This window comes from Falco cherrug, chromosome 20 (genome assembly GCF_023634085.1).
Source record: "Falco cherrug isolate bFalChe1 chromosome 20, bFalChe1.pri, whole genome shotgun sequence".
NCBI lineage: Eukaryota > Metazoa > Chordata > Aves > Falconiformes > Falconidae > Falco > Falco cherrug.
This window is the reverse complement of record NC_073716.1, coordinates 2,285,884-2,309,286: the sequence shown is the minus strand read 5'-3', so window position 1 is coordinate 2,309,286 and position 23,403 is coordinate 2,285,884. Positions and strand designations below refer to the sequence as shown.

Below are 23,403 nucleotides of genomic sequence, written 5' to 3'. Positions count from 1 at the left end.
GGCTGGCACAGGGTTTGGCACTGGCAGACGGAGCTTGGGAGCTCCACAGCTTGGTGGCCAGGCTGTCCTAAGCACTTGCCACCAGCTGATGGCTGCGGCATATCCCGTGGATAACACACATGTGGCCAGCGCCCAGGTCTCACAGAAAATGACAGCTGGTAACACAAAATGAGCTCTTCAGCAAGTCCTTTGGAGGGTGTGCTCTTCAGGGGCGACCACCCCCGTGCCACCCCCTTCCCGTTCAAGTGGCTTTCCTCTCTAGGTGGTATTAGCAAAAGACTTCCCAGCACCTTGGCACCCCCGTGGTGTCCCACCTTAGCAAGCTTCAGCAGCCTTCCAATGACACTACCAACAGCTCCTAATGGAGATTTAATAAATTGCCAAGTGGAGATATTTGTATGCATGGAAATGACTCCTGGAGTCCCGGCCACCCTTAACCCTTTAGAGGGCACAGACCTGAGCACACATCCTCCAAGCACTTCTCTGCCAGCCTGGAGAAGATTGGGTTGAAACCCATCTGCTGGTCCTCGATGTCTGAAAGAACTCTGCCTGCCTCCTTGCTTGGTGAAGGTTAATTGGATGTGTTCAATCCTACACACCAGGTATTTTGTTAGGAGCCTTACTGGTTTTATTTTTGTTTGAAGGGAGGAAAACGCTGAGGGGCTGCAGACTACCTGCTGCGGCAGAGCAAGGCAAGGAGGAGCTGGCAGCCGGACAGCCTGCGGGATGTGTTAGTGCAGCTCCTGGGTGCCACAGCTCGTGTCTAATTGAAGGAGGACCCTGCTGAGCAGGGAACAGCTTCGCAGCAGCCAGAGAAGACCCCTCAACCCAGCTGCTTTCCTATGAACTTGGGAAAGCCCTGAGCATTGCTCGGGAGTCTGAGCTTGGGATGGGCTCCAACCCCTGGGGCTGGGCAGCTTTGGATGGTTCGTGCCGTGTCTGACCAGGTGGGTCACCCTCAAAGCAGCTTCTTGGGTTTGGTGAGCAAGTACAGGGGAAGGGAAGAAGCTTCAGCATGCCCTGGGGGGACAGCGGGCACGGCTGAGCGCTGGGCTACAATCCTGCCCCTTGGTCTTGCCTCAGCAAGGCTCTCCATAACAAGCCATCAGCCAAAGCCACGCCGACAGCGGGGAGAGGAGCCGAAAGGGCTCCAGCCAGGGAAGGACACAAGGACACACGGAGCTGCATGGGAAGAGCCCCCTGCTGCGGCTGCCCTGCCGCCGTGCTGCGCTGCAGAGGGCAGCTGGGGCAGCTGCGGTGCGAGCGCTGCTCCGAGGTCCTGCTGGGGGCACGGTGGGGACGGCAGCGGGCGCAGGTTTGGTGGCATGTGATGGACGGGATGGACAGGACCTGCTTTTCCCCGAGACACTGCAGTGCACTGAGGCTGTACAGCTGCCCCACTGGGACTTCTGTGCAAGCACAGGGAAGTTCTTGGTGACTTGGGTGGCCCAGGACACAGACCTACCCTGAGCACCCTTGGCCGGCTGCTCGACATTGCCCTGAGGGGACAGTCTACTCCAGAACAAGTGACGGACTGGGAGCCCTTTGCACCATGCTCTGGGCAGCAGAAGGATTTGTCCCAAAGGAAAGTGGGCTTGTGCATGAACATGGGTACTTGAGGCAGGCTTGGAGAATGGATCTGCATCTTCTCCAGGCAAAGGGATGTCCCCAGTCCCTCAGCTGGCTGCAGACCCCAGCACACCTCCTGTCTGGGTAAATCTGGGCTGACCTCCACTCTCCGTGGCTGGTTTAATGCCCCCCCAAGGTTTGGGACTCCCTCAGCTCTCCCAAAACAGCTTTTCACAGTCCAGCTGTGATCCTCCCCACTGTGGCCACCGCATTGATGGTCATGGCCATTCAGCAGCATCATGAGCCAGCGGAGGTGCAAACACACCCACACATTGCATCCCGCTCCCATTCCTCCAGGCTGTGAAACCAGCAGGGTTTGGAGCTCCGGGAAACTTGCCTTCTTCCTTTTTCGGGGTAAAGCAGCATCATTTTGACCCGGTTCTAAACTCCTGGTCACTAATAAATGCGACTCCAAGAGGTGCCCGCAATGCACAACATCAGAGCTGGCCCCACCATCACAGAGCAGGTGGGGATGCAGCTGAGCACGGCCATGGCATCATGCCCACCCCATCGGGAGGTGTGTGGGGACATGGTGGAAGGAGTAAAGGGGAGGGTGAGGGGGGAGGAATGGCCCTGGGCAGCCCCTGGGGCGGGCTTGTCCCGGTGTCTGCCCCTCACCCTGTGCTGAGGCTGCACCGGGGGGCTCCAGCATGGGGTGGGGGGTCGGGGGGGGGCAAGGCAGAAATGACACAGCCCGGCCATTTCCACAAGACCAGCTTTAATATCAGTCATGAGAACGAGGAGAAAGCACAGAATCCATTAACGGGATAAAAAAAAAAAAAAAAAGGAAAAAAAATTTGAAAAATAAAAAAAAAAAAAAAAAGAAACCCACCGCCCTGTGCCCACATGCCACAGAAGGACTATTCAGGCACTGCAGACGGAGGAGCATGACACAGCAGCCGGGGGGGAACGATCCACCGGGAGCCCCCCGATCCGGCCCCTCTCCAGGGATGCTCACCTTGGGGTGACTGGTAGCGTTGAGGAGCCCCGGCGGTGGCCCGGCCTCGGGGGACCCGGCTTAGCTTAAGATTCATCACAGACTGACACGAAGGACAAGAACGTAAGAAGAATCCAAGAGCTGCGACTTTTTGTTTCTTTATTCTAATTCAGCCTACGACGTTAGTAATGGTGATTTCAGGGGATGGCTGGGCCCGCGAGTTCCTTCTTGTAGTGAAAATCAGAGACTGTAAAGAGGAACAGAGCTTATAAAGACAGATAGGAATATATCGCCGTAAAAAGAACTGGCATGCAAGTGCTTTATACATTTGGCAGTATGAGAAATGGCGGGCCTTCGGTTTTGGTTTTGGTGGTGGTCTCTTTGTTTTGTACAGTTCAAAAATGAGCTGCTGCCTTCACATCTTGAAGACAACCCCCCCACAGGAAAGGACAACACAAGTCAAGTCCAAGGCGCCTCTCGCTTGGTTTTGGCAGAGTGTATATATATAATATATATATATATTTTTTTTTTTTTTAATGCATAGCGATTTTCTTCCTTTTTATTTTTTAATATATTTTTATAATATTTTTTTTTTGCCCCCGTTGCAAACCTGAGCTCGGTCCCTGCTTTCCTGTGCAGTTTTCCTTCCTTAGGTGTTGGCACTGTGGAGCGGTCGGACGGTGTCAGCAGGCAATCTCCTCCAGCGTTCCCAGGGTGGCCTGCAGCGGCACGTTCACAGTGTGGCTGATGGTTTCCGAATGATTTGGCATGGGGTCGCAAGTGCTCTGCAGACGGAGAGCGGGGGGACAGGGTTACCCGGGGGCCGCTGGATGCTCCCCGTCCCTCCCCAGCCGCTATCTCCTTTCTTTGGCCGAGCCATAGCGTCGCTCCTTGGGAAATCCCTCAAACCGGGGCCGAACGCTGCATCCGCATCCCAGCGCCTTCGCCTGACTGCGGGGAAATCTCCTCTTGCCTCCCCCTGGGGCTCCTTACCACGTTTTCGTCATGGCTCCCTTCCTCTTCCTCCTTTCCCAGTAGGTCTAATAATTTCTCCTTGATCAGCTGCAAAAGAGGGAGGCGGCGTTAAGGTGGGCAGGAACAGGCAAGACATCTGCCCTGCCTGCAGATGAACAGCCCCCCGGGACACTCCTCAAAGGATATGGAGAAGGAGACAATCTTTCCAAGAAAACCACCCCATGTGTCAAAACCTGAATTTCTCATGTGGAAAAAAACAAAACAAAACAAAACAACAAAAAACCACCACCCCAAACCTCAATTTTTTCAATGTATTTAGGGGTTTATTGAAAAATGCCAGCTGTGGGAGCACCGCTTCCCTTAGCCACAGCACTTTCCTGGCTGCCACTGCTGCTGAAGAAGGGAAAACCCAGTTGAAAAGTGAGTGTTTTTCTGAAAAACTTTCACTGGGGGGAAAGAAAAGAAAAGATGAAAGCTAAACAAGTGGAAAATTGGGTCAGTTCCTAAGGAAGTGAGGTGGATGCTGGCTGGCATGCAGAGATGCGCGGTGGAGATTTGGGACCCCAGAAGCACAACTCGACTCTCGGGCAGGACCAAGAGGAGGATTGTGCTGAGTGAACGATGCAAAAGACCATGGGGTAAATATTTCATCTGATTTTTGGCTAACCCACTGGAAAAGAACAGCTGTATCTGTCTGCTGGTGATCTCAAAAGAGCTTCCAAATGCTTTGGTTGCAAACGCACTGCCCCCCGCTTTGATGAAACCCTGAGCAGATTAGATCAGCCATGTAGATTAAGCATCATTTAAGACATTTTATTCCTTTTCTCCCTGCCTGGTGTGTGTTAAATATCTGTCATGGGTGACCATAAGGTGCCCCACACAGGGCACACCTGGGTGACCCTGCTGGTGCATCCCCCGGGGGACAGGTTGCTCTCTTAAGCCGTGTTTGCCCAAAAAGAAGAAGAAAAAAAAGAAAAAGAAAACAGCAAGAGGAAACTATTTGTCAAGTTTTGTAAGCAGATGTCAAACAAAGGGGTAAAACAGAGAAGAAAAATCCAAACTTTGTGAGGTTTCTTATTACCTTCTCAGGAAAGAACCCCAAGAAATCTGGGAATAGGCGACTTTAATGAAATCTTGCATGCATTCAGCCTGAGATATAAATTGAGGCGCAGGCTTTGTTTGCACTCCAAAGCCATTATGAGCTTTATGATTGTAATTTCCCATATCTTTTATTGCAGAATAATACCACCAAGTGCCAACAGCTGCCCAGAAGGGACTGTGACGGGGAGTGGCTGTCTTGAAATGTAAAGCCAGCATCCCAACTTTAATAACATCAATAGGTTTTTCAAGACGCCCAAGCAAGCTCAGAGCAGAGGCTGATTGCCTGACATCCCTGTGCACCACCTGGCTTGGCACACATTAATGCAACAGCCATGAATGACCCCTGACTGCAATATCCCATGGGATTAAAATTCCCTGGTCCCATCATGGTATGGGGCTGCGGCAGGGCGATGGGAGTGCTGGATGACGCAGGTCTAAGATACTGAATATTTGGGTGCAGGGTCCCAAAGCCATTGCACTGAAATCACCAAGCAATGAGCAGATGAGCTGGATTAGCGGGAGGCACTTTCCCAGGGACAAGGGCAAAGAACCTCGGGCTGGGATTTGCCAAATTTGCTGGAAACTGCCTGTTTCCATAGGTCTTTGCATCCTTCTTGAAACTATCCCAAGCCATAATCTCATTCTTTCCTGCTCTGAAGCAGGACACACGCTTGCGTGTTTGGGTTCCGAGGGTCGTCTTGGTGCTACCCGGGTGCTCCTCAGCAGCTCGCACCCAGCTTGCAGCCCTTCTCCCTGCTTCAATTCCCCCTTTTATATGCAAAAATCATGAGCCTGACCCCCAACACAAAGATTTCTGTGACATGGCAATGAAGACTGGGAAGGAAAATCAATGCCTGGAGGGAAGGATGCTCCAGGGAGGATTATTTTGAACCATGGCCCATTTAGTTGGAAAAAAAATGGAGTGAAAAAATTCCCCTTGCAGGGGCAGCAGTGGGTTATGCTGGAGGGACACTGCCTGCAGGCAGGCTGTGACAGCACGGGACCACCAAGGTTTGTGCTGGCACCGAGAAGAAAAGCCGAAAACCCAGGGAAGATTGGAGCTGTGCTGCTTGGAGCTGTGCTGCTGGGCTGAGGCACCAGTGTTCACTGGGGGAGTTTGTTTCGGCAAGAAGAGATGAAAAATATACAAAGGTCCTAACTCTGCTGCTGGAGGGCAGGAGAAGGGAGGGCTGCCAGGAAGCAACATCCCCTCCGGACTGCTTATTGCAACGATTCCTATTAAAGAGGACTTTTCTCTGGAGCAGCTGACTCTCAGCCACTGGCAGAGCCATGGGACCATGATCACACTCGTCTCGGTGCTTCCTAGAAAGCATCCTTGCTCCAGGGCTGCTGGCAGAGCTGCAGGCAGCAGGTAACAGGGACTGGGGTTTTTCCGCCCCTCAGCAGCGGTACAAGGTCTGGCCTCGCTGCTTTTCCTGCCCGATGGCTGGACTGGGACTTGGGCATTAATTAAAGGTGGTTTTATGAGAGGATGATAACGGCACGCTGCAGGAAAAAGCCCAACCAGGGACGGGGAGAGGAGGGTGCAGCAGCACATCCCCAGCCAGCGCCCTGGGCAGTGCATGCTTCAGGGTGGGAAGCAGCACAGCCACAGGAAGGTGGTGCTTAATTAGCCCAAGTGAGAAGCAAACCTCGTTAGCAGAGGCAGGGTGCCAGGGTGCCAAGCGAACCAGGCTATGCCATGCCAAGGCTGTGCGCCAGCCACCCCCCCGTGGAGACCCCACCTCTGCACCACGCTACACGTGTGACCAACCGCACAGCACTACTGTAGAGCATTAATTATACAGTATCATTAATTAAAATTAAGAATCCATGTGGGGCATGGAGGGTCTTGGTCCAGAACCACCCCAGCCTGGCACCAAGGCTGCCAACCCACATCCCCCTGGGGGAATAAGGCAAAGGGCAAGGGTCTTACCTCATATATATAATCGAAGAGCTCTAGTATAGTGAGGATGCTAGCACCGATAAATAGCCCCATCTGGCCTCCAATGTCACCTAGGAGAGAGAACAACACGTGGATGGTTTTTACCCCTGGGGTAAATGCTCTTAGAGGCACCTGTGCAACTGTGGGGCAGCTGCCCTGGGTGCTGCCGTCCCTGAAAGTGGGGAAATGCAAGGGGTGACCCCCAGAAACACCAACAGCTCTAATGCCATGAAAAGCATCCCGAGAAGGATGCTGCCGGCCACCAAAGCAACTTTCCTGCTAACGAGGCCATCAGCTGGAAGCCTAATGAGGATACGATACTGCACACTGGCATCTGAGGAAGCCATCTGTCAGAGTCAGACAGCTGGCTTCATCCCAGGAATCCCAAAGCCCAATTCCCAAACTGGGTGGGGGAAGGAAAAAAGATGCTGGAGAAGAATTAGGTAACATCCCCTGGAGCTGAGAAAAAACCCAAACCTGCCAAAAAAAAGGAAAGGGAAGCAGCCTGCTTTTTTAGAGGAGCATCTCCAGGCTGTCTCTGCGCTCAAGTCCCCCAGGGCTGCGGAGGAGGCACCATGGGGAGAGAGACTTCCAGGAATCTGCTGGGAAGATAACTGCTGACATGAGCTGCCAAACCATGCGCTTCGGGGAAGACAAATCTCTTGGATTTTGCTGCAAAACACCCATGGTTCAACTGCAAAGCTCCCCAGAGCAAAGGCACGCGGGGGTGGAGGGGCCACGGGACCTTTGCTGGGGTGTCCATGAGACAGGGGAAAAAAGGTGCTGGGGGGCAAAGTGCTGGTTCCAAAGGGGGGTCTGGGGGAAAGGTGAGACCCTGTCCACAGCCCGCAGTGCCCTGGGAACAAGGGTCATGCAAGGTTGTGTCAAAGAGGCTTCCTCACCAGCCTCCTCCTCCTCACTGTAGCACTCCTGGGGAACCCACGGCAGGCGCCGAAGGGCTCACAGCATGTATGTTTTGCAGAGCTCCTGCTGTGGGGTGACGTGGGGTGCTCTGCTCCCTACAGTGTCCCCGACCCAGGGCAGGCTCACAGCAGCCAGCCCCATGGGATGACCTGGCTCCAGCTTTCAAAGAAAGGTGCTGATCGCTCCCTGCGCCCCAAGAGGGATGTGCGGCTTGGGGGGGCTGCAAGGCTGAGCGTGGGTACAGAGCATGCTTGCTTCTCCTGACCAAACACCTTCACCCCTAAACCCAATGGGTCCCCAGCACCCAAATCTGCAGGTGGCACCAACAGAGCTTGACCCAGTTTGAGGGTGAGCAACCCAACATCTCCATCTTCTCCATCAAGCTGTGGGGCACCACCCAAAGGGAAAGAGCTCAGAGTCCCGGCTGGCCTGGCTGGAAAGAAGGATGGATTTAGAGCACGTCAGAGGTGATGGGTACATGGTTTTAAGAGCTGTCCTCCACACACTGCCCTTCCAGCATGGGGGGTACCGCAGAGAGCACCCAGCACCCACTTGGCCCCATGTTTGCCAAATAATAGGGCCCTGGTAGCAAGCAGAGATGGAGCAGCTCATGTTAACCTTCCACAGGTGACACACAGATGCTGTGGTCCCTGGGATGCTCCTGGCATGGCTTGGTGTTGGAAGGAAAATAAGAGATGGGGTTGAAAGTGTGTTGGCCAGGAAGGTGTCTGGACCTTGCTGGGATTTTCAAGGCAACGCACACGGACTGTGCACCCACTCAGAGCATCCGTCTGTCCCACCAACACACATGGACACCAGCACAGGCTCACGCAGACCCCAAACTGCACCCCTGATCTCTCCTTACCAAGTAAGGCTGCCACTTCATAGGCTTTCTTCTGCTCAATTGTCTCATAGTTGAGTGCTTCAAAAAATATGTCCAGCACAAGAATATTCTCTCTGTAGAAAGAGAACAGCATCAGCCCACCAGTCACCAGTTGCCTCGTGTGCTTTGGGACAAGAAAAAAAAAAAAAAGGGACTTTAAGGCTTTATTGCCCTCCCTGTCCTGACTGTTCTCTTTCTGGGGTCCTCAGCAGCCCACAGACACTTGGAGACCTCCAGGAGACCCCAGGGCAGCCTCAGCAGAAGCTGGAGAATGCTTCCCCAAGGTGTCTCAGGATCTGAGCTCTGTACCTCACTTTGACGATAACAGCAAGAATCCAAAGGATGCTTTACGATGGAATAACTCCTGCTGCCTCCACAAGGCAATAACGTGCCCAGGGCTTGGAGAGGTCCAAGACGGTGGTGGCCTGAGGTCCACAGCCCAGACTCAGGTCGGCAGCAGCCATATCTGACAGGGCCAAGCAAGACTGGGCTTCCCCATCAAAGTAAGAGGAGATTTTGCATTCATTTTTTTTTTGGTTGGTATGGGGCATGCTCCTGAAGACAAGGCCAGGGAAGGAACATACAGCTGTCTGGAAACATGTCTGCTCAGAAGAAAGCAACCTACACCTCATCTCTGCAAGGGTTTCACCCTAACCCTCCCTGGAGGACATACCTCTGCTGGGTGATGGAGGCATGGGCAAGCTCTGCTCTCGGCACAGGCTGGTTTTAACAGCCCGTGGGGCTTTACAGACACTTTGCCCCCATAAAGCAAAGGAGCTGTTTTCTGCAACACTCACGAGATGTATTTTTCTGACTTGTTGAACTTCTTCTCCAGGTACTTGGCCGAGGTCTTGCTGGGGATCTTGACCATGGAGAGCTCTTTGTTGTATCTTGTCAGGTTACAGGGTGTCCTGCAGATGCAGTAATTGCTGTCCTTCTCAGCAAGCAAACCTGGAGAAGGTCACAGAGTTGAATCTCACCGAGTCAGGGACACACAGCAGAGGTCATGCCAGCAGGGAGAGGCCAGGGAGGCACATCTCAGAATTGCTGCAAGAAATCCAGTCCTGGCCATTTCTCTCCCACTTTATTGCACACACACACCACACCCCCCCCCCATCTTGAAGAGGGGCCTTTTGCTGGAGGAGGCTGCGCTGTTACCCGCACCTGCTTGGGGAACATGGGGTGACTGAGTCTACGAAATCCAGAATGGGTCCCTCCATCCCAAACCAGCCCCAGAGGTGCTTCCCTCCTACACAGCCCAGGGTGCTGGCAGAGCTCCATGCCTCACGTAGAACCAGAAGACACTTCATCCCAGGGTGCACCCAGACCTTCTCAACAAGTTGTGTCTTCAGCAAGACCGACTTCTGGGATGCAGCTGCTCTAGATCACCCCAGTCCTGCCAGCCAGGAAGGAGGCTCCTGGAAGTCCCTCCAGCTGGGGATGCCCATGGTACCCAGGGATATCCCTTGGTACTCACCGAGCGCAGGCTCTGCGCACTCCTTGTACTGCTCCGGGGTACAGAAGGGAGCATCCCCTGCGTGGAAAGGACACATCCATCAGTGGGCATCAGCCCCAGCCGCTGCAAGAGAGCTGGGGACCCCTGGGCTCTCCGCAGGGACCACAAGGACCTCCCTTTAGCAAAGTGAACCCAGGTTGGGGATGGGCAACCCCACCTCTGCCTGCCATGGGGGCCTTCTCCTGCAATCTGGGGAGGGGGGCTGCTGGAAATACCACCCGGGGTGTTAACTGGTGCTAAATAAGGGGATATGAGACCCACGTCCCTCTGCCATGTCTTGCCCCTATTTCAGGGCATTTTGCAAAGGCTGTTAGCATCCCTCTTTCCTTAGGGAAAAGTACTCCCAGCTATTTTAATCCCTGGTCCCTTTCCAGCCTGTTAACCCTTAATGACCCAGGCTGGGTGGAGGGAGGGGGTCCTGCCCCCCTGGCACACTGACCTGGCATGTGAACCATTCTGCAGTTGCAGTTTTCCACAATATACCGGGTCTCGCAGTCGATCCTGCAAGCTGTGATGCTGTAAACGGGAAAGAAGTCTAAGCCCATATCCGACGAGCGACATTCACCCCATGGCGGAGGCAGGTACGTCAGCTGCAAGAGAGGGAGGAGCGGGGTGTCAGGGGATGCTGGGGACCGGCAGCCAGGAGTGGGGTGCAGCATCTCTCCCCATTTTGCCACAGAGGAGACCCAGAGCACATTTTTCATGATGTTTTTAAGGAGGGGACCAAGCGGTGTTGTTGCAAGGGAAGGCCACAGCATGACTTTTGCCAAGTGAGAGACTTTAGCAAGCTCTTCTGCTCCAGAGCTGCTCTGCTGCATCCCTCCAACCCAGCATCTTCTGGAGCACAGCTGCAGCAGGATGGTGCCCTGGAGATGTGCAGAACCAGAGGTTCTCCAAGGCCAGCTCTGTGGTCTTTCTTGCACCATTGGGAAAATCCTGCCCACGCAGGGACTGAGGGGGAGGCTCCGACTTGCAAATCGTCTCAGACTTTGGTGAGAGCAAACAGGGGGTTGCTGGCACCAGCGTGTCGACTGCTCCCATCTCCGGCTTACTGTAACCTCCAGAGTGTGCCACTACATGCCACTCGCGGGGACAACGCAGACAGTGCTGGTGATGCTGAGGAGCAGAAACTGGTGGCAGCAAGATCCTGGCGATGGTTGTGGTTGCAGTTGCTCTAGCGTGAGCAAAGCTGCCACATTTGCAGCATCCCCTTCTTCAGGCACTTTTCTTTTTATGAAAACGCAGCAGATCCATCACAGCCCTCAGAGAGGGCCAGGGGCTTGGGAAGCACATGGAAGGGCCGAGGAGCAGTTCAGGAACTAGAGGTTGCTGCCGAAAGTGAAAAATGCCACGGGAAGGGCGTACCGGTGCCATAAGGAGCCTCCAAACCTTCATGCTCCCCACGGAGGGATGGCTTTGTTCAGAGTGGTACTGCCATGGGTGCTGGGCTGCAGAGCAGTACCTCACCCCAGCGTCAGAGAAGGCAGACAAGTCAGTCAGGTCCTTTTCCGAACCCACGCTCAGGGAGAGCCCTGTGCAGCTAGATAGACATCATCCACTCTCCTGCCACCCCCTGATGATAAGGAACTTGTCATCTTCTCCCCCATTTGCACACCACCTTGCGTGAGACTCGTAAGCTGCTCTGCTCAGTGCTAGTGCGATGCAAACCCTTCTGCTGTCACCGCTCTGCTTAAAACACAACTGCAGAGATAAACAGGGCTCCACAATCCACCCCAGAAACCTTAAATCAGAACCTAGAACACACCGGAGGAAAACAAGTCACCCTCTGGCCCCCACGGCCAAATCTACCTTGTTTCTCCTCTGTCTGCAGCTTGGCAGCCTCCCCCATTTCTCTTTATCTTTGCTAAATGCTCTGCACTACTCTTTGCTAGAGAGCAGAAAATAGCATCCCCCCAGCCCCTCCTTCCCTGTGTTTTAAGGCAGCGTCCAATTTGCTGTGCTTTGCTCCAAACACAGAACGTTTTGTGCTGGCAAAGCACGTTGGCTGAACAAAAACATTCCTTTAAAAAAAAGGGAGCAACGTTAACCACCTCCTAAAATAAACAGGTAAACACATGCTTGATGGACTTCGAGCCTAGGACCTGGTGGCAAGGCTCTGCGGTCCTGGCTTTGGGTTTCTGATGGGAAAGGGAGGAGAAAAGAGATGACCCACAAAGTGGAGGCACATTGCAGATGCTGTTGGATAAATCACGAGCCCGTGAAACCTTCAGGCATGGACCTGGGGTAACTATGACAAAATCACCATGGCGCGTGCTGTCTGGAGCCCATGCCCTGCTCTAGGTCTGCCCCATGAGTTCTCCTGTAAGAGCCAAGCTCCAGCTCTCCAAAGGACCCTGTGGAAAGATGCTCACCTTGTGCACCAGCTTGCAGTGCCGGGCCACTCCCTGTGGCTTTGACTTAAGAACCACTCAGACATTAAAAGCCCATTATGGGCTTCAATTGCAGCCAGGAAGCAAAAGACAAGACGCTGGGATGAACGTGTCTTGTGGTGGGGACAGCTGGGTATGGGAGAAGACTGCCTTGGAGGAGCACTTTGCTTGCTGCATCTATGGGCACTGTACTGGTTCCCAGTTACTTCTGTCTTGAACAGGCTGATGCAGGCTTTACGGGACCAGCTGGAACCACGGACATGGCAGCCCTGTGGCATCCCCATCTTCTAGATGAGCCGTGGGACCTCCTCATGATGATCAAGGTAGTTCAAGGTCTTCCGTTGCATGACTCCAAGGACAGACCTGAGAAAAGCTCAGACCCCGCTTGCATGAGGGTGAAGGGGGTCTCCATGTGATGGCCGGCCCCCCTCGGGCTCTCTGGCTTGCCCCACCAGCCGGCAATCACCAACTCCCTTCCCCTGCTCCTGTGAGCATCACCCCTGGCCTCAAGTGCCAACGAGATGGAAAACGTTGCAGCGACTTTCAGCCACAGCAGATCTGTGTGGTCCCCTCCGCACCTCCGCACCCCGCTGTGCACGGGCGAGGGAACAGGACGCCGGCATCACCCATGGGTGCTGGGCTGCTCGCTGAGGGACGTGAGCTCTGGCATTGCCCGAATCTGCCTCAGCCCATGTGGCCGCTCAAGCTGCTTTGGAAAGCAGCAGCAGTGAGAGCTGTTGGGCTGCTCAGAGCGACAGGCACCCACCCACCTCTGTGCTCAGGGGGTCCAGCCTGCAGAGCTGCAACAGGCGCAGCAGGTGCGAAGATGCAGCAGGTGCTGGAGGGTTCCCATCTGCGGGGACCAGCTGAAGCATTAAGGGGAAATAAAAAATAAAAAACCCATTTCCCAGTAATCTCAGCATCTTCCAAGAAACAGGTCTGGCTCTGAGCGGGGTGGTTTTGAAAGTCGGCACAGCAGCACCTTGGAATGAAAGTATCAAGAGCTTCTTTGTGACAATAGCGAAGTGCTGTTTGAAGGGGATCTTTTCTCATTTGCTTTACACTTGCGATATAATAGAGTACCAGATGCCATCATTTAGTCATCCGCGGTGGAGAAAAGGGCCCATATGTTGCACGTTGTATGATAAGGGAGAATAAATAATTGCAGTCTCAGATGGTATCGGTTCTCTTCCAAGTACAGCTACACACAAATCTTTTAAGCCCTTTAAATTTTATTCTGAATGTAGGTGACGGGATCCAGAAACGATGAAATGATGATCAGATATTTAGCTTACACACTCTTTAGCTCAGCCAGCATTGGATTTAAGCCCTCCTGCTTGTGAACCAGCACTGTGTCCACAGGAGGTGTACAGGATGAACGATTAATTAAACTCTAATCAATGCAACTTCGTTAACAGAGTTATAGCCCATTTTGTAGCCAGGACCACGAGCACCGAGTGCCCCTATACTGCAAAGCAAAGCTGGCCTGCATCTCCCCAGAAGCGTAGCATTCCTTGGGGATTTGCTGCCTTGGCACCCACACAACCCCATGCACACACTCGCACAAGCGTGCAAGGGCAATTTGCTTCCCTCCAGCTTCCGAAACATGCAGGAACAGGGGCAACACTTCTCCCTGGCCACACACCAAGACTTTTGCTCTCCCCATCGCTACTTAAGAGCAGAAGAAGCCTCCTGGTCCACGTACTGCTGGCAGAGGTTTTGTTGCTCTGCAGTATAAAGGCTTTCCCTGTTCTGGAGAAAAGCACACTGCATCTGGGTCTGACAGCAGACTCCAGGGAAGCTCCAGTTTTTACTTTTTGAAGGAAATTTCCCAAGTGAAACTCCCAGCAGTGCTGCAGAGCCTTCTCAGCTGTGCCACAGGCACTTTGGTGCTGCCTTGCTTTATATTAATCCCTCCTTCTTACATCTCCGTGCCACAGGGCAGGGGTGTCTCACTGCTGGCCATGCCTCCAAGCTGAGCCCTGAGATGCGGCAGCCGTAACCAAAGCATCTCCCACAGCTGGGGGACCAGCACCGGGCATCCAGCACTTCCCCCTCCATCGCTAGCTCAGGCATCCCGCACTTCCCCCTCCATCCCTGTCTCGGGCATCCCGCACTTCCCCTTCCATCCCTGTCTCGGGCATCCCGCACTTCCCCCTCCATCCCTGTCTCAGGCATCCTGCACTTCCCTCTCCATCCCTGTCTCAGGTATCCTGCACTTCCCCCTCCATCCCTGTCTCGGGCATCCCGCACTTCCCCCTCCATCCCTGGCTCAGGCATCCTGCACTTCCCTCTCCATCCCTGGCTCAGTCATCCCGCACTTCCCCCTCCATCCCTGGCTCAGGCATCCTGCACTTCCCTCTCCATCCCTGGCTCAGTCATCCCGCACTTCCCTCTCCATCCCTGGCTCAGGCATCCCGCACTTCCCTCTCCATCCCTGGCTCAGGCATCCAGCACTTCCCTCTCCATCCCTGGCTCGGTGGGAAGCAGCACTGCAGCAAGGGCTCATTCGAAGTATGACAGGCAAATCTGTGCTTCTTAACGGGCGCGATTTTAGAGACAAATCTCCCTGGGCTGGCAGGGTCAGACCCTCCCTCCCTTGAGCAAGTCAGTGAACTCGTCTCCAAGGGGCTCATCAAGGGCTATTACCTGCAGCTTCCATGGTAATTACAGCTTGAAAGACTCGTTGCTTCTCTCACACTCTGTAATTTGTAATCAGAAGCAAACTCTCAACTGATCAGCAGCCAGACATGGATACAGGACCTCTCCGGAGGCAGAAGGCACATCATCAGGGACAGGGCTCTGCAGAGAACAGGGGACCCACCTCTCCCAGATCCTGCCTCAACATCCAAAGGTAATTTTGTCCCAGGAAAGCTCCCTTCGCCTTTCCCAGGTGGTTCTGTTGAGCAGGCACCAACGTACCAAGCCTCTGATGCAGTCGACTCTTGTCCTGACCTTTTATTTCCAATTATCTCTGAAGGCGGCTGCTCTGTCCGTGCCCGGAGCCACAGCAGCGCTGCTCGCCCGTACGGGGTGACTGCTGGCACTGCTGCGCTGCGTCCTGTGCAACGCTCCCTCTTATCCTTCAAAGAAGACACTATCCAGCCCCACAGCTGGGTACAGTTTTACCCATCAAATATTGTACCTCGTAGTGAAAGACTCCAACCAAGGGGCCAAACTCTTCCATAGGGTTTCCTGCCCTGAAGTGCAATGCAGCAGAATTCCAAGTTTCTTCCTTCCAGCCCCCAGGGCTTCTCCTGACACAGACCAGCCCCATCCCTGCTCCAGCTGCCTCGGCACAGGACTCCCAATGCCGTGCACGCCCTGTGGTTAATGCAATGCTCAACCCCCCCATCAGAGCACCCCTCCTTAACCTTTTCCTCGCCCAAACAGGGCTGCAACCTCAAGCAAAGCCTTTACACCCATAAGTGCTCGGCCCCACAGAGCTGTCCGAGCAACCTGTTTTAAACATTTGCCATTGGAATCTCCTGCCCACGATGCCCAGGAGGCCGCTGCATCGCCTGGAGGAGCCCACCAGGGAGCCAAGCCCACCTCGCCGGCCAGCAAGCAGGAGCACGCATGACGGAGCAATCCTGCAAACCGCCACCATGTAAACAATCAACGGGAGAGACGCTAATTGGATTTGACTCCTCTCCCCTGCAGTCCCTCCTGGGCAGTGTGCAGCCATGCAGATGTCTCCTTCTCTTGCAAGAATCATCTTCCCTTCTTCCAGATGATGCTGATTTGGGGTTGGTGGGAGGGCTCCGGCGCTGGACCTGTGGAGCCCCAGGATGCTGAGCTGCTCCCCTCCAACCTGCTCTGCAACCACCAGAGAAAAGCTACTTTTCTGTGAAGCTGGAGGGGAAAAAAACCCCACACAATAAAAGCCAAAAAGCAGGGGTAAGGGCAGCAGGGACAGTTTCTGCCCTCGGTTCCTGCAGGAGGGTAGTGCTGAGCTCTAAGCTTTGCCCTGGTGCTGTGGCAGCTTTCCGAGGGCACACATGCCTCCCCGGCACCACGCCGTCTCACGCTGATAGAAATTCAGCTTCAGCCTCTAATTGAGGTTGACAAACTCGCGTCCTCACGCTTTCGCAATTGTTAATACTCAACTAACTAATGAAATGCTTTTTAAATTCTCTTGATCCCAGCTATTTGGGATTACGACAATCACTTACAAACTGGCAGGCACCAAAAGGAAAAGGAACAAATTGACTTGTCTCCTTAAAAGCAGGATGGATTGCCCAAAATGGGAAGAAAAGAAGGGCTGCTCTCGGGAAACGTGGGGGGGAAGGGGGTTGTGGTGGCAGGGGCTGTTTACCACAGCCTCCCTCCTGCCATGACCCTCTTTCCCAGCCAGGCTGCTCCCCTTCGCATGCTGCTCTTAGCACGAAGCCTCCTGATAATTGCAACATCTGTCTGCAGCTGGAGAGGTCTTTTTTTGAAAGTTATTTGAAGTGGTACCCCTGTTTTTTCCGCATGTTTGATTTTGCGTAATAGGCAAGGTGTGGAAACACGGCGGTGATGTTTCCAGCATGAGGTTGGGGCAGTTTCAGCCCAGTTTGCAGCTGGGCTCTGTGATGAATCCGGCTTGGGGATGTATCCTGTACTGACTTGGCTCTGGGCTAACTCAGCCCCTCTCCTGCCTCCTCCACGTGTGGGTCCCTACCTGATGCCACCAAACTTCAGGCAGCGATCAGCAAGGAGGGACGCGAACCTCGCCGCGAACATTGCAATATCTCGATGGGGTGTGTTTGCATTTGCTCCAAAGGAAATAATAACCAGAAACCTCTGTTCTTTAATGAGACATCAAATGGCATCGACTTAATAGAATTTCAATCCCAGGCAGCCTTAGCACTTGTAAAATGCTTGAAAAGCTCGGCATACACACAGCTCGTTGGCACCACCCCCCAGTTAATGATGCTGGAAGTTGTCTGTTTGCCGGCTCCCTTTGCCATGCCGGTGTGATACAGCTGTTCCTTCCCATTTGCTCCCTTCACACAAGCACCAAAGGTTGTCTTTAAGGACATGAGCTTAACCCTTCCAGCACCTGGAAGGTCCTGCTGAGCAGAGCTCGGGGAAGGTACACAGCCCACGAGTCCCAGGGTACTGGAAGTGAGTGGACATTTGAAGAAAAACGTGATCTTGGAGCTCCAGGCTCCTCCGGGTGCCCATTTCCTTGGAAATAATTTTGCAAATCAATTAACAGTATTGAAACCTCCTGCAGCTCCCCAAGAAGACGAGGGCAGCCCTTTCTGAGCTTCAGGTTTGCTCCCAGGACCTGCTGGGCAGCTGCTCCCGACATCTGCTGTACTGACCATCTACAAAGCACTTCTGGCTCCCCCTAAATGAGTCGCACCCTTTGCTCATGAGCAAACTCGGTCTTGAATTGCAAGAAACTCTGCCCTCTCCTTCCCGATCACACCCCTGGCATGTCTATAGGCAGCAAAAGTGATTGTTCCCCCTCGTTCTGCCAGACGCCGCTGCCTGGATGTGCTGGACCACACGGCCACGCTCGTACAGAGGTTCCAGTTCAGGGCTTGAAAGTGGGAGCGGGACCCTCCGGAGCTCTCCTGTCCTCAGCGTGCAGCTTTCCATCCTTTTCAAAATATCCTGTTATCCATACAATATGGTGAAGGGTTAGCAGGAGCACCTAGCCCATTACTTCACCCCCATCCCTGATGTTTTCTCTTTCTGACCTCCTTCCTAAGCGAGCCCTTTCCAATCCCTGCCCGTTCAGACGCACCGTTCCTGGCCCTGACTCATTTCTATCGCTTGCCTCCAAAGCCATTTTCTTTTATATCCTTTTACGAACAGGCTGATTCACTCCTAATGCTGTTTTCTAGGCAGAACCACTCTGCTGCCCTGCAAAACCAGCCATGCGATCGTTTTCTTACATCTCCTGCTCTGAATCGCTCCTGTGCAATGAAGTTTCCTCTGTGGATGGCCACCACCGCTTGCGGGTTTTGCTTCTCGTTGTTGAATTAATTCAGAGTCTGATGACATGCTGGAGGAAATTGACTGGGAGAGTGTGTGGGACTGAGGGAAACAAAAAGGAATCAGAGAGTGAATGTTTTTCCAGGAGGAGGTGTAAGACTGTAGGTAGGAGAAGATGCTCTGAGCGAGGGTTAGGAAACATGGGAAATGCTATTTAATTGCTCCTGATTTTCAAATGCCACTGCCTACAGACTGTCTGGAAATAGGGGGTTCAGAGCAGTCACTGCCAGACCCCAAGTCCTGTTCTCCTGCCTCTGTAATTACACTTTTGATACTGCAGTTGTTGGTAGCTGATGCTCTCTGTCCCATGCAAACATTACGAGGGGATGAGTCTCCAAGGCACACTAGAGTCCTATTAAACAATACTGCTCCATCTTCAAACCTGTTGCTTAATTGAAGCCTCTTAAATTTTTATTGCCAAGTTTGCAGAAATTGCCATTTTTAGTGCGCTTTTCATCCTCTCTAACGTGCTGTGCCGATGGCATAGCAGGGAGCAGCCGAGCTGGGGAAGTAAAATTATCTGATCGCATCATTTATGGGAGAGGCTCGGGTGATGCTGCTGAGATGCAGCGATGATGCTGTAAAACCCAGCTGGGAAAAGGGGATGCAGAGCCAGGAGGAATTTATCTTTTTTCCAGGGGATCAGCCCTCTGAAATATAATTCCAGTGTGCCCACCCATGCCTTGGTGCCGTGGTCCAGTGCAGGGGTATGGGTGGACGTTGCAGCCTCCCCAGGGCTGTGGACAACACAAGGTCCAGAGAGGCTTGTTATAGCACCAGGCTCACCCAGAATAGCCAGGAAAAGGGAAAAATTGAGGTGGCTCCCTCCAAAGTCAGGAGCAGCGGGAGCTGAAAGGCACTGCCCTACTCAGGGTGGTCCTGCCCTCCCTTGGGACCTGTTTGGAGGGTGACGGCACGGCGTGCCCCGAGCCAGCTCCTGCACAGCTCAGGGCTTTGCCCATTCATGAGAAAACAAACCTTATTCATTAGACTCAGCAATTGCCATGGAAACCGCTCCCCTGTGCGACTGGAGACCAGAGCATCTCTCGCTGCAAGGCGCAATGGGGACCGCAGCCAGCTCTCCCCGTGTAAAACGCTGTGAAACCCCCAGAAAACAGCAGCTGTGGCCTCGCACGTCCATGTAAACCACTCCTGTTCCTCTCACGTTGCATTCAGACACAGCCACTGCCACGGCGTACGGAAACTAAGCCAGAGAGGAGGCTTTCCACTGCGCTCCATCAAGACACTCTTGTTTTAATTGCAACCGTCCATCATGCGTTGCCTTCTGCTGCGCCACCTCCTGAGTCGCTTTAGGGAGCTCCGTCCTGGCTCCTCCTCAACTTCAGGAGATTGCTTCAGCCTGAGATTTCGGGGAGAAAGCATCTCCCTTCAGCCTCGAGTCCACAGCGAAGAAACAGCTTGGCCTATATAACCAAACCCCATGTTTTATGGAGGAAACCTCCTGCTGGCATTGCCTTTGCAGGATTGCTTTTGCTGACTCAGCACGTGCAGCTGATCCGCGTGCAACGTCCCTTTTACCACGCCACTAGTGCAAACCAGCACGAGATTGTCGCTGCATTAATGAAGCAGTTCCCAGACTAGTAAACGTATCTTAAAAGCATCACTCTGCAGGAATCAGAGGGCTCAGCTACTGCAGAAGGAGAAGAAAAGCTGATTTCGTTCCTTTTTTTAGACTGACAGCTAATTTAAAAGGGAGATTTAATGAGATCACGCACCATCATGGAGTTAGAGTTTACTTTCGACAAGGGGCTTTTGGAAAGCTCTTGGTATAAAGATCCAGGATTTATCACCCCAGCACCAAGATGCAAGTCCTCACGTGCGCTAAGCAGCTGCATACCTGGAAAGGCAGGGAAGCAGTGAGCAAAGCCCAGTAAATACTCTTATTTCCAGACTGGGACAGGGGACGAAGGGACAGATTTGAGCATGGACACAGGGAAGAGTAACAAAGCCAGAAAGCAAGCCATGAGCCTCTAATCCCGTCACAAAGAAATCCCCTCCACCCCAAAGCCCGTCTCAAAGACGGCTCCCACCGTTGCACCAAGGCAGGGCTGCCCAATTCCGCACCTATTGTTTTTATCGCTGGGAAAAGTGCTTATAACTACCACAGCAGCTGCTCCGAGCCAGGAGATGTGAAACGACCTTCTCTTTATCTTTATTTCTATTTCTCTCCAGCTGGAGGATCATTTCACTTATCTTTCATGGCGTAAAATATATGGTTTAGGACCCTGTAACTGGCCGGACTCAGCCCTCCGGGTGATGTTCATGGGCTTTTCCATCTTTTCCTCTGGCTTACTGAAGAAGCAGCACGTGCCTGCCTCAGATGTAGAGGTTTAATATAAAAAAAAAAAAAAAACAAAAAAAAAACCCAATGATTAAATCAGGGGTCTGAATGAAAGATGTGCATTCAGGGCTTCAGAAGGTGGGTGATGCCCAGCCAGTCCCTGCAGGGTAATTAGAGGAGGCAGTAGCACGTGGATGCTGTAAATGGTTGTAATTAGGTTAAAAAAATGACTTTGTGGAGAGGAGGGACTGGGGTAGGCTGCACCGCCCAGGGAGCTGAATGCCGTTCCAGGCAGGCAGCACATCGCCTGGGTAAAGGCTCTGCAGCCCGCAGTGTCATTTCAAACTGGTGACAGAGCCCCTGGCCCCCAGCAGAAACATGCCCTTCCCTCTCCCAGCACTGAAAGGCTGGCAAACCCTGCAGAAGAGGGACACGCTCGAGCTGAGATTCCCCCCACATCTGTTTTCCTTGTCACCATCTACATCTTCCCTGCTTGGGAGCAGGGATTTCCAGAGGGATAGGTTTCTTTCCCCTCCCTCTCAGCTGGCTGTCTTCCTGATAGGAAACCGGGTTTTTTACTAGAAATAATAGTTATAATAGAGATACTTAGAAATAGATATATAATGTAATAGAAATCATAGAAATAGTTAACACTGGCAATGGGATGGGGAAGATTTACAGCACCTGCCTCCAAATTGTCTCCAGCATTTACACTATTTCTATCTTTAAAGTCCTTGAGATCCTCGCTGCAGGCTCCAGCTCCCAGCCACGCTCCCGAATCTTCCTGAAGCTGGGACGTTTAAGGAAGACAAATCTTTCCAATTACCGCCAGCGCTGCCAGGTGAGGCTGATTTGAGGAGGTGTTGCCAAACTCTTGCAGCACCAGGTGGCTGCAGCGCCCAACGCGATGGCACGCACAGCACCGCCTGCAGAACGGGGCACGCAAAGCACCACGCGAGGGGCTGGTGCTGCCCTCCTGGGTGGGCACCCTCGGCACCTCCGCCGACAGCTTTTCCCCGGAGCAAATGTGGCCTCGCTAAGTGGGTGCGGATTCTGTCGAGGTATTTTTCCCCGCTGATAATTTGCTGAACAAAAATCCTGCTCTTTCCTGCTGAGCGAAGTGGAGAGGGCTTCGCCCAAAGGCGCACGCGTGCTGGAGAGCCCCAGGCTGCTGCATGAGATGACCAAGACACATGAGGCGATGGATAAGGCATTCAATACCTGGTAATTACTACCAATGGTTCTGGTGCTAATTAATCAATTTTCCATCCTTCCAGATTCTTTACCTTGCAGTACACCCCACGTAAGCAATGCAGAATGGTGCTGGGTCCCCTGGGGCGGCAGAAAGCAGCTGCGGAGTGAGGTGGGGATGCATGTGGATGCGTGGAATGGCTTGTGTCAAGGGAACGGGTGTGAAAAACGCCCACGATGGCTTTTCAAGCCTGTTTCTGCTTTGGACTTCAGCAGCTGCTGCCTCAGCCCCCAAAAAGCCCTTTGCCTTTGCCATTACTAAGGTGTTACGCTCCGAACAAGAGCCCTGTGTGCTAATGAAGCTGCTCATTTTCTCCAGCCCACTGGACTTCCCACAAGATACAAACTGACGACAGCAAAACATTTCTCTGCTTTAATTGAGAAGCTTCCACCTGGCGCTCGCCCACCGGGAGCCCACACCGTTCGTTATCTTCTAGATAGTTACGCACAAGCGTGCCATAATGAAGGAGAAAAGATCTGCATCCAGGCCTGCTGAAATGCAGCATCTTCAGGTGTAGTTTGGTACCCAGTGGCCGTGGAGAGATGTCTTAACGATACATTTGGTGGTGAATTCCTCGTGTTGCTCTAAGCTGAAGTGTAACGACTGTGGCTCTGATCTCCACAGAGGTTTAATCAGAGCAAACCGTCCAACAGCTTGTGTTCGCTTTCCTCAGCTTGATTTATGTCTCATTTGAGGGTGGATGCCAGAGCAGGGAGGAAAATGAGAGAGGCAATGAGGCAGGAGAGCTAGGAATGAAAGTGCCAGGGCCAAGCTGGGGGAAAAAAATTATTCCGCTGGCTGCCTTTCCGTACGCCTAATCAGGATGTAGATCTAATGACGCTACGTCACATCGCATCCATCCACACTGCGATGACGTGCCACTGTTGGGACTCAGGGAGGGTGATGCATCACGAGCCATGAGCATCCCACAGTTTATAATAAATAACACCACTACCTCTGCGTTACCTGAAAGGATTCCCGCTGCTCTACATAATGAAACACTCTCCTCTTGTCTCTTTTTATATCCTTGGAGTGTGAGAGCCTTCTGGCAAAAAGCATCCTTTCTCGGCGGGCTGGAAGGTACCCAACACACTCAGTGACTGCCACAGCTGAACCACAACCGTGGAAGAGCAAGGCAGGGAGATTACCAGTGCTGAAGCCCCTTCTGTGGCCAAAATTACGAGGACTGTGGGCAATGCATGGGAAGCAATGCTGAAAAAGCTGCCCTCATCCCAACCAGTTAGAAGCAATGCACAAAAAATAGCTGTTAACGGTGAAGATGCCTCTCGAGGGGCATCAGTAAATAGGAGCAACCTCTCACACGGACCCACTGGAGGGATCTTGGTGTGTAAATGAAATTTAGGACTTACCCTTTGCTCTTGGGTGGCCACAAAGGTCTGGAATCCAGGAGCCACCCCAAACCCCAGCTCCTGGACGAAGGGTGGCTCGGACTGGCTGTGGATCTGGACTTTGACTCCAGCCTCGAACGTTGTCTCCTCTGGAAGAAGAAGGGGGGAGGTTAGCAGGCTGTGGTGGGTGGGATGATGTCCACTGG

General features: G+C 53.1%; 1 protein-coding gene across 3 annotated transcripts in view; it reads right to left on the bottom strand.

Annotated features, from left to right (window-relative positions):
* Positions 1 to 2,708: 2,708 nt before the first annotated feature.
* ASIC2 (acid sensing ion channel subunit 2) overlaps positions 2,709 to 23,403 on the bottom strand; it is a 510,130-nt gene continuing 489,435 nt past the window's right edge. For 2 of the 3 annotated variants that reach the window (XM_055697645.1, XM_055697646.1), the window contains exons 3-10: positions 23,219 to 23,346; positions 10,350 to 10,500; positions 9,872 to 9,928; positions 9,192 to 9,345; positions 8,377 to 8,468; positions 6,579 to 6,658; positions 3,560 to 3,628; positions 2,709 to 3,351 (exon numbers count right to left, since the gene is read on the bottom strand). In XM_055697645.1, coding sequence (XP_055553620.1) covers positions 3,250 to 3,351; positions 3,560 to 3,628; positions 6,579 to 6,658; positions 8,377 to 8,468; positions 9,192 to 9,345; positions 9,872 to 9,928; positions 10,350 to 10,500; positions 23,219 to 23,346 — 833 coding nt within the window. In that variant the 3' untranslated portion in view covers positions 2,709 to 3,249. The remainder of the gene's footprint in view (positions 3,352 to 3,559; positions 3,629 to 6,578; positions 6,659 to 8,376; positions 8,469 to 9,191; positions 9,346 to 9,871; positions 9,929 to 10,349; positions 10,501 to 23,218; positions 23,347 to 23,403) is intronic. The other variant, XR_008730007.1, reaches the window with a different exon arrangement.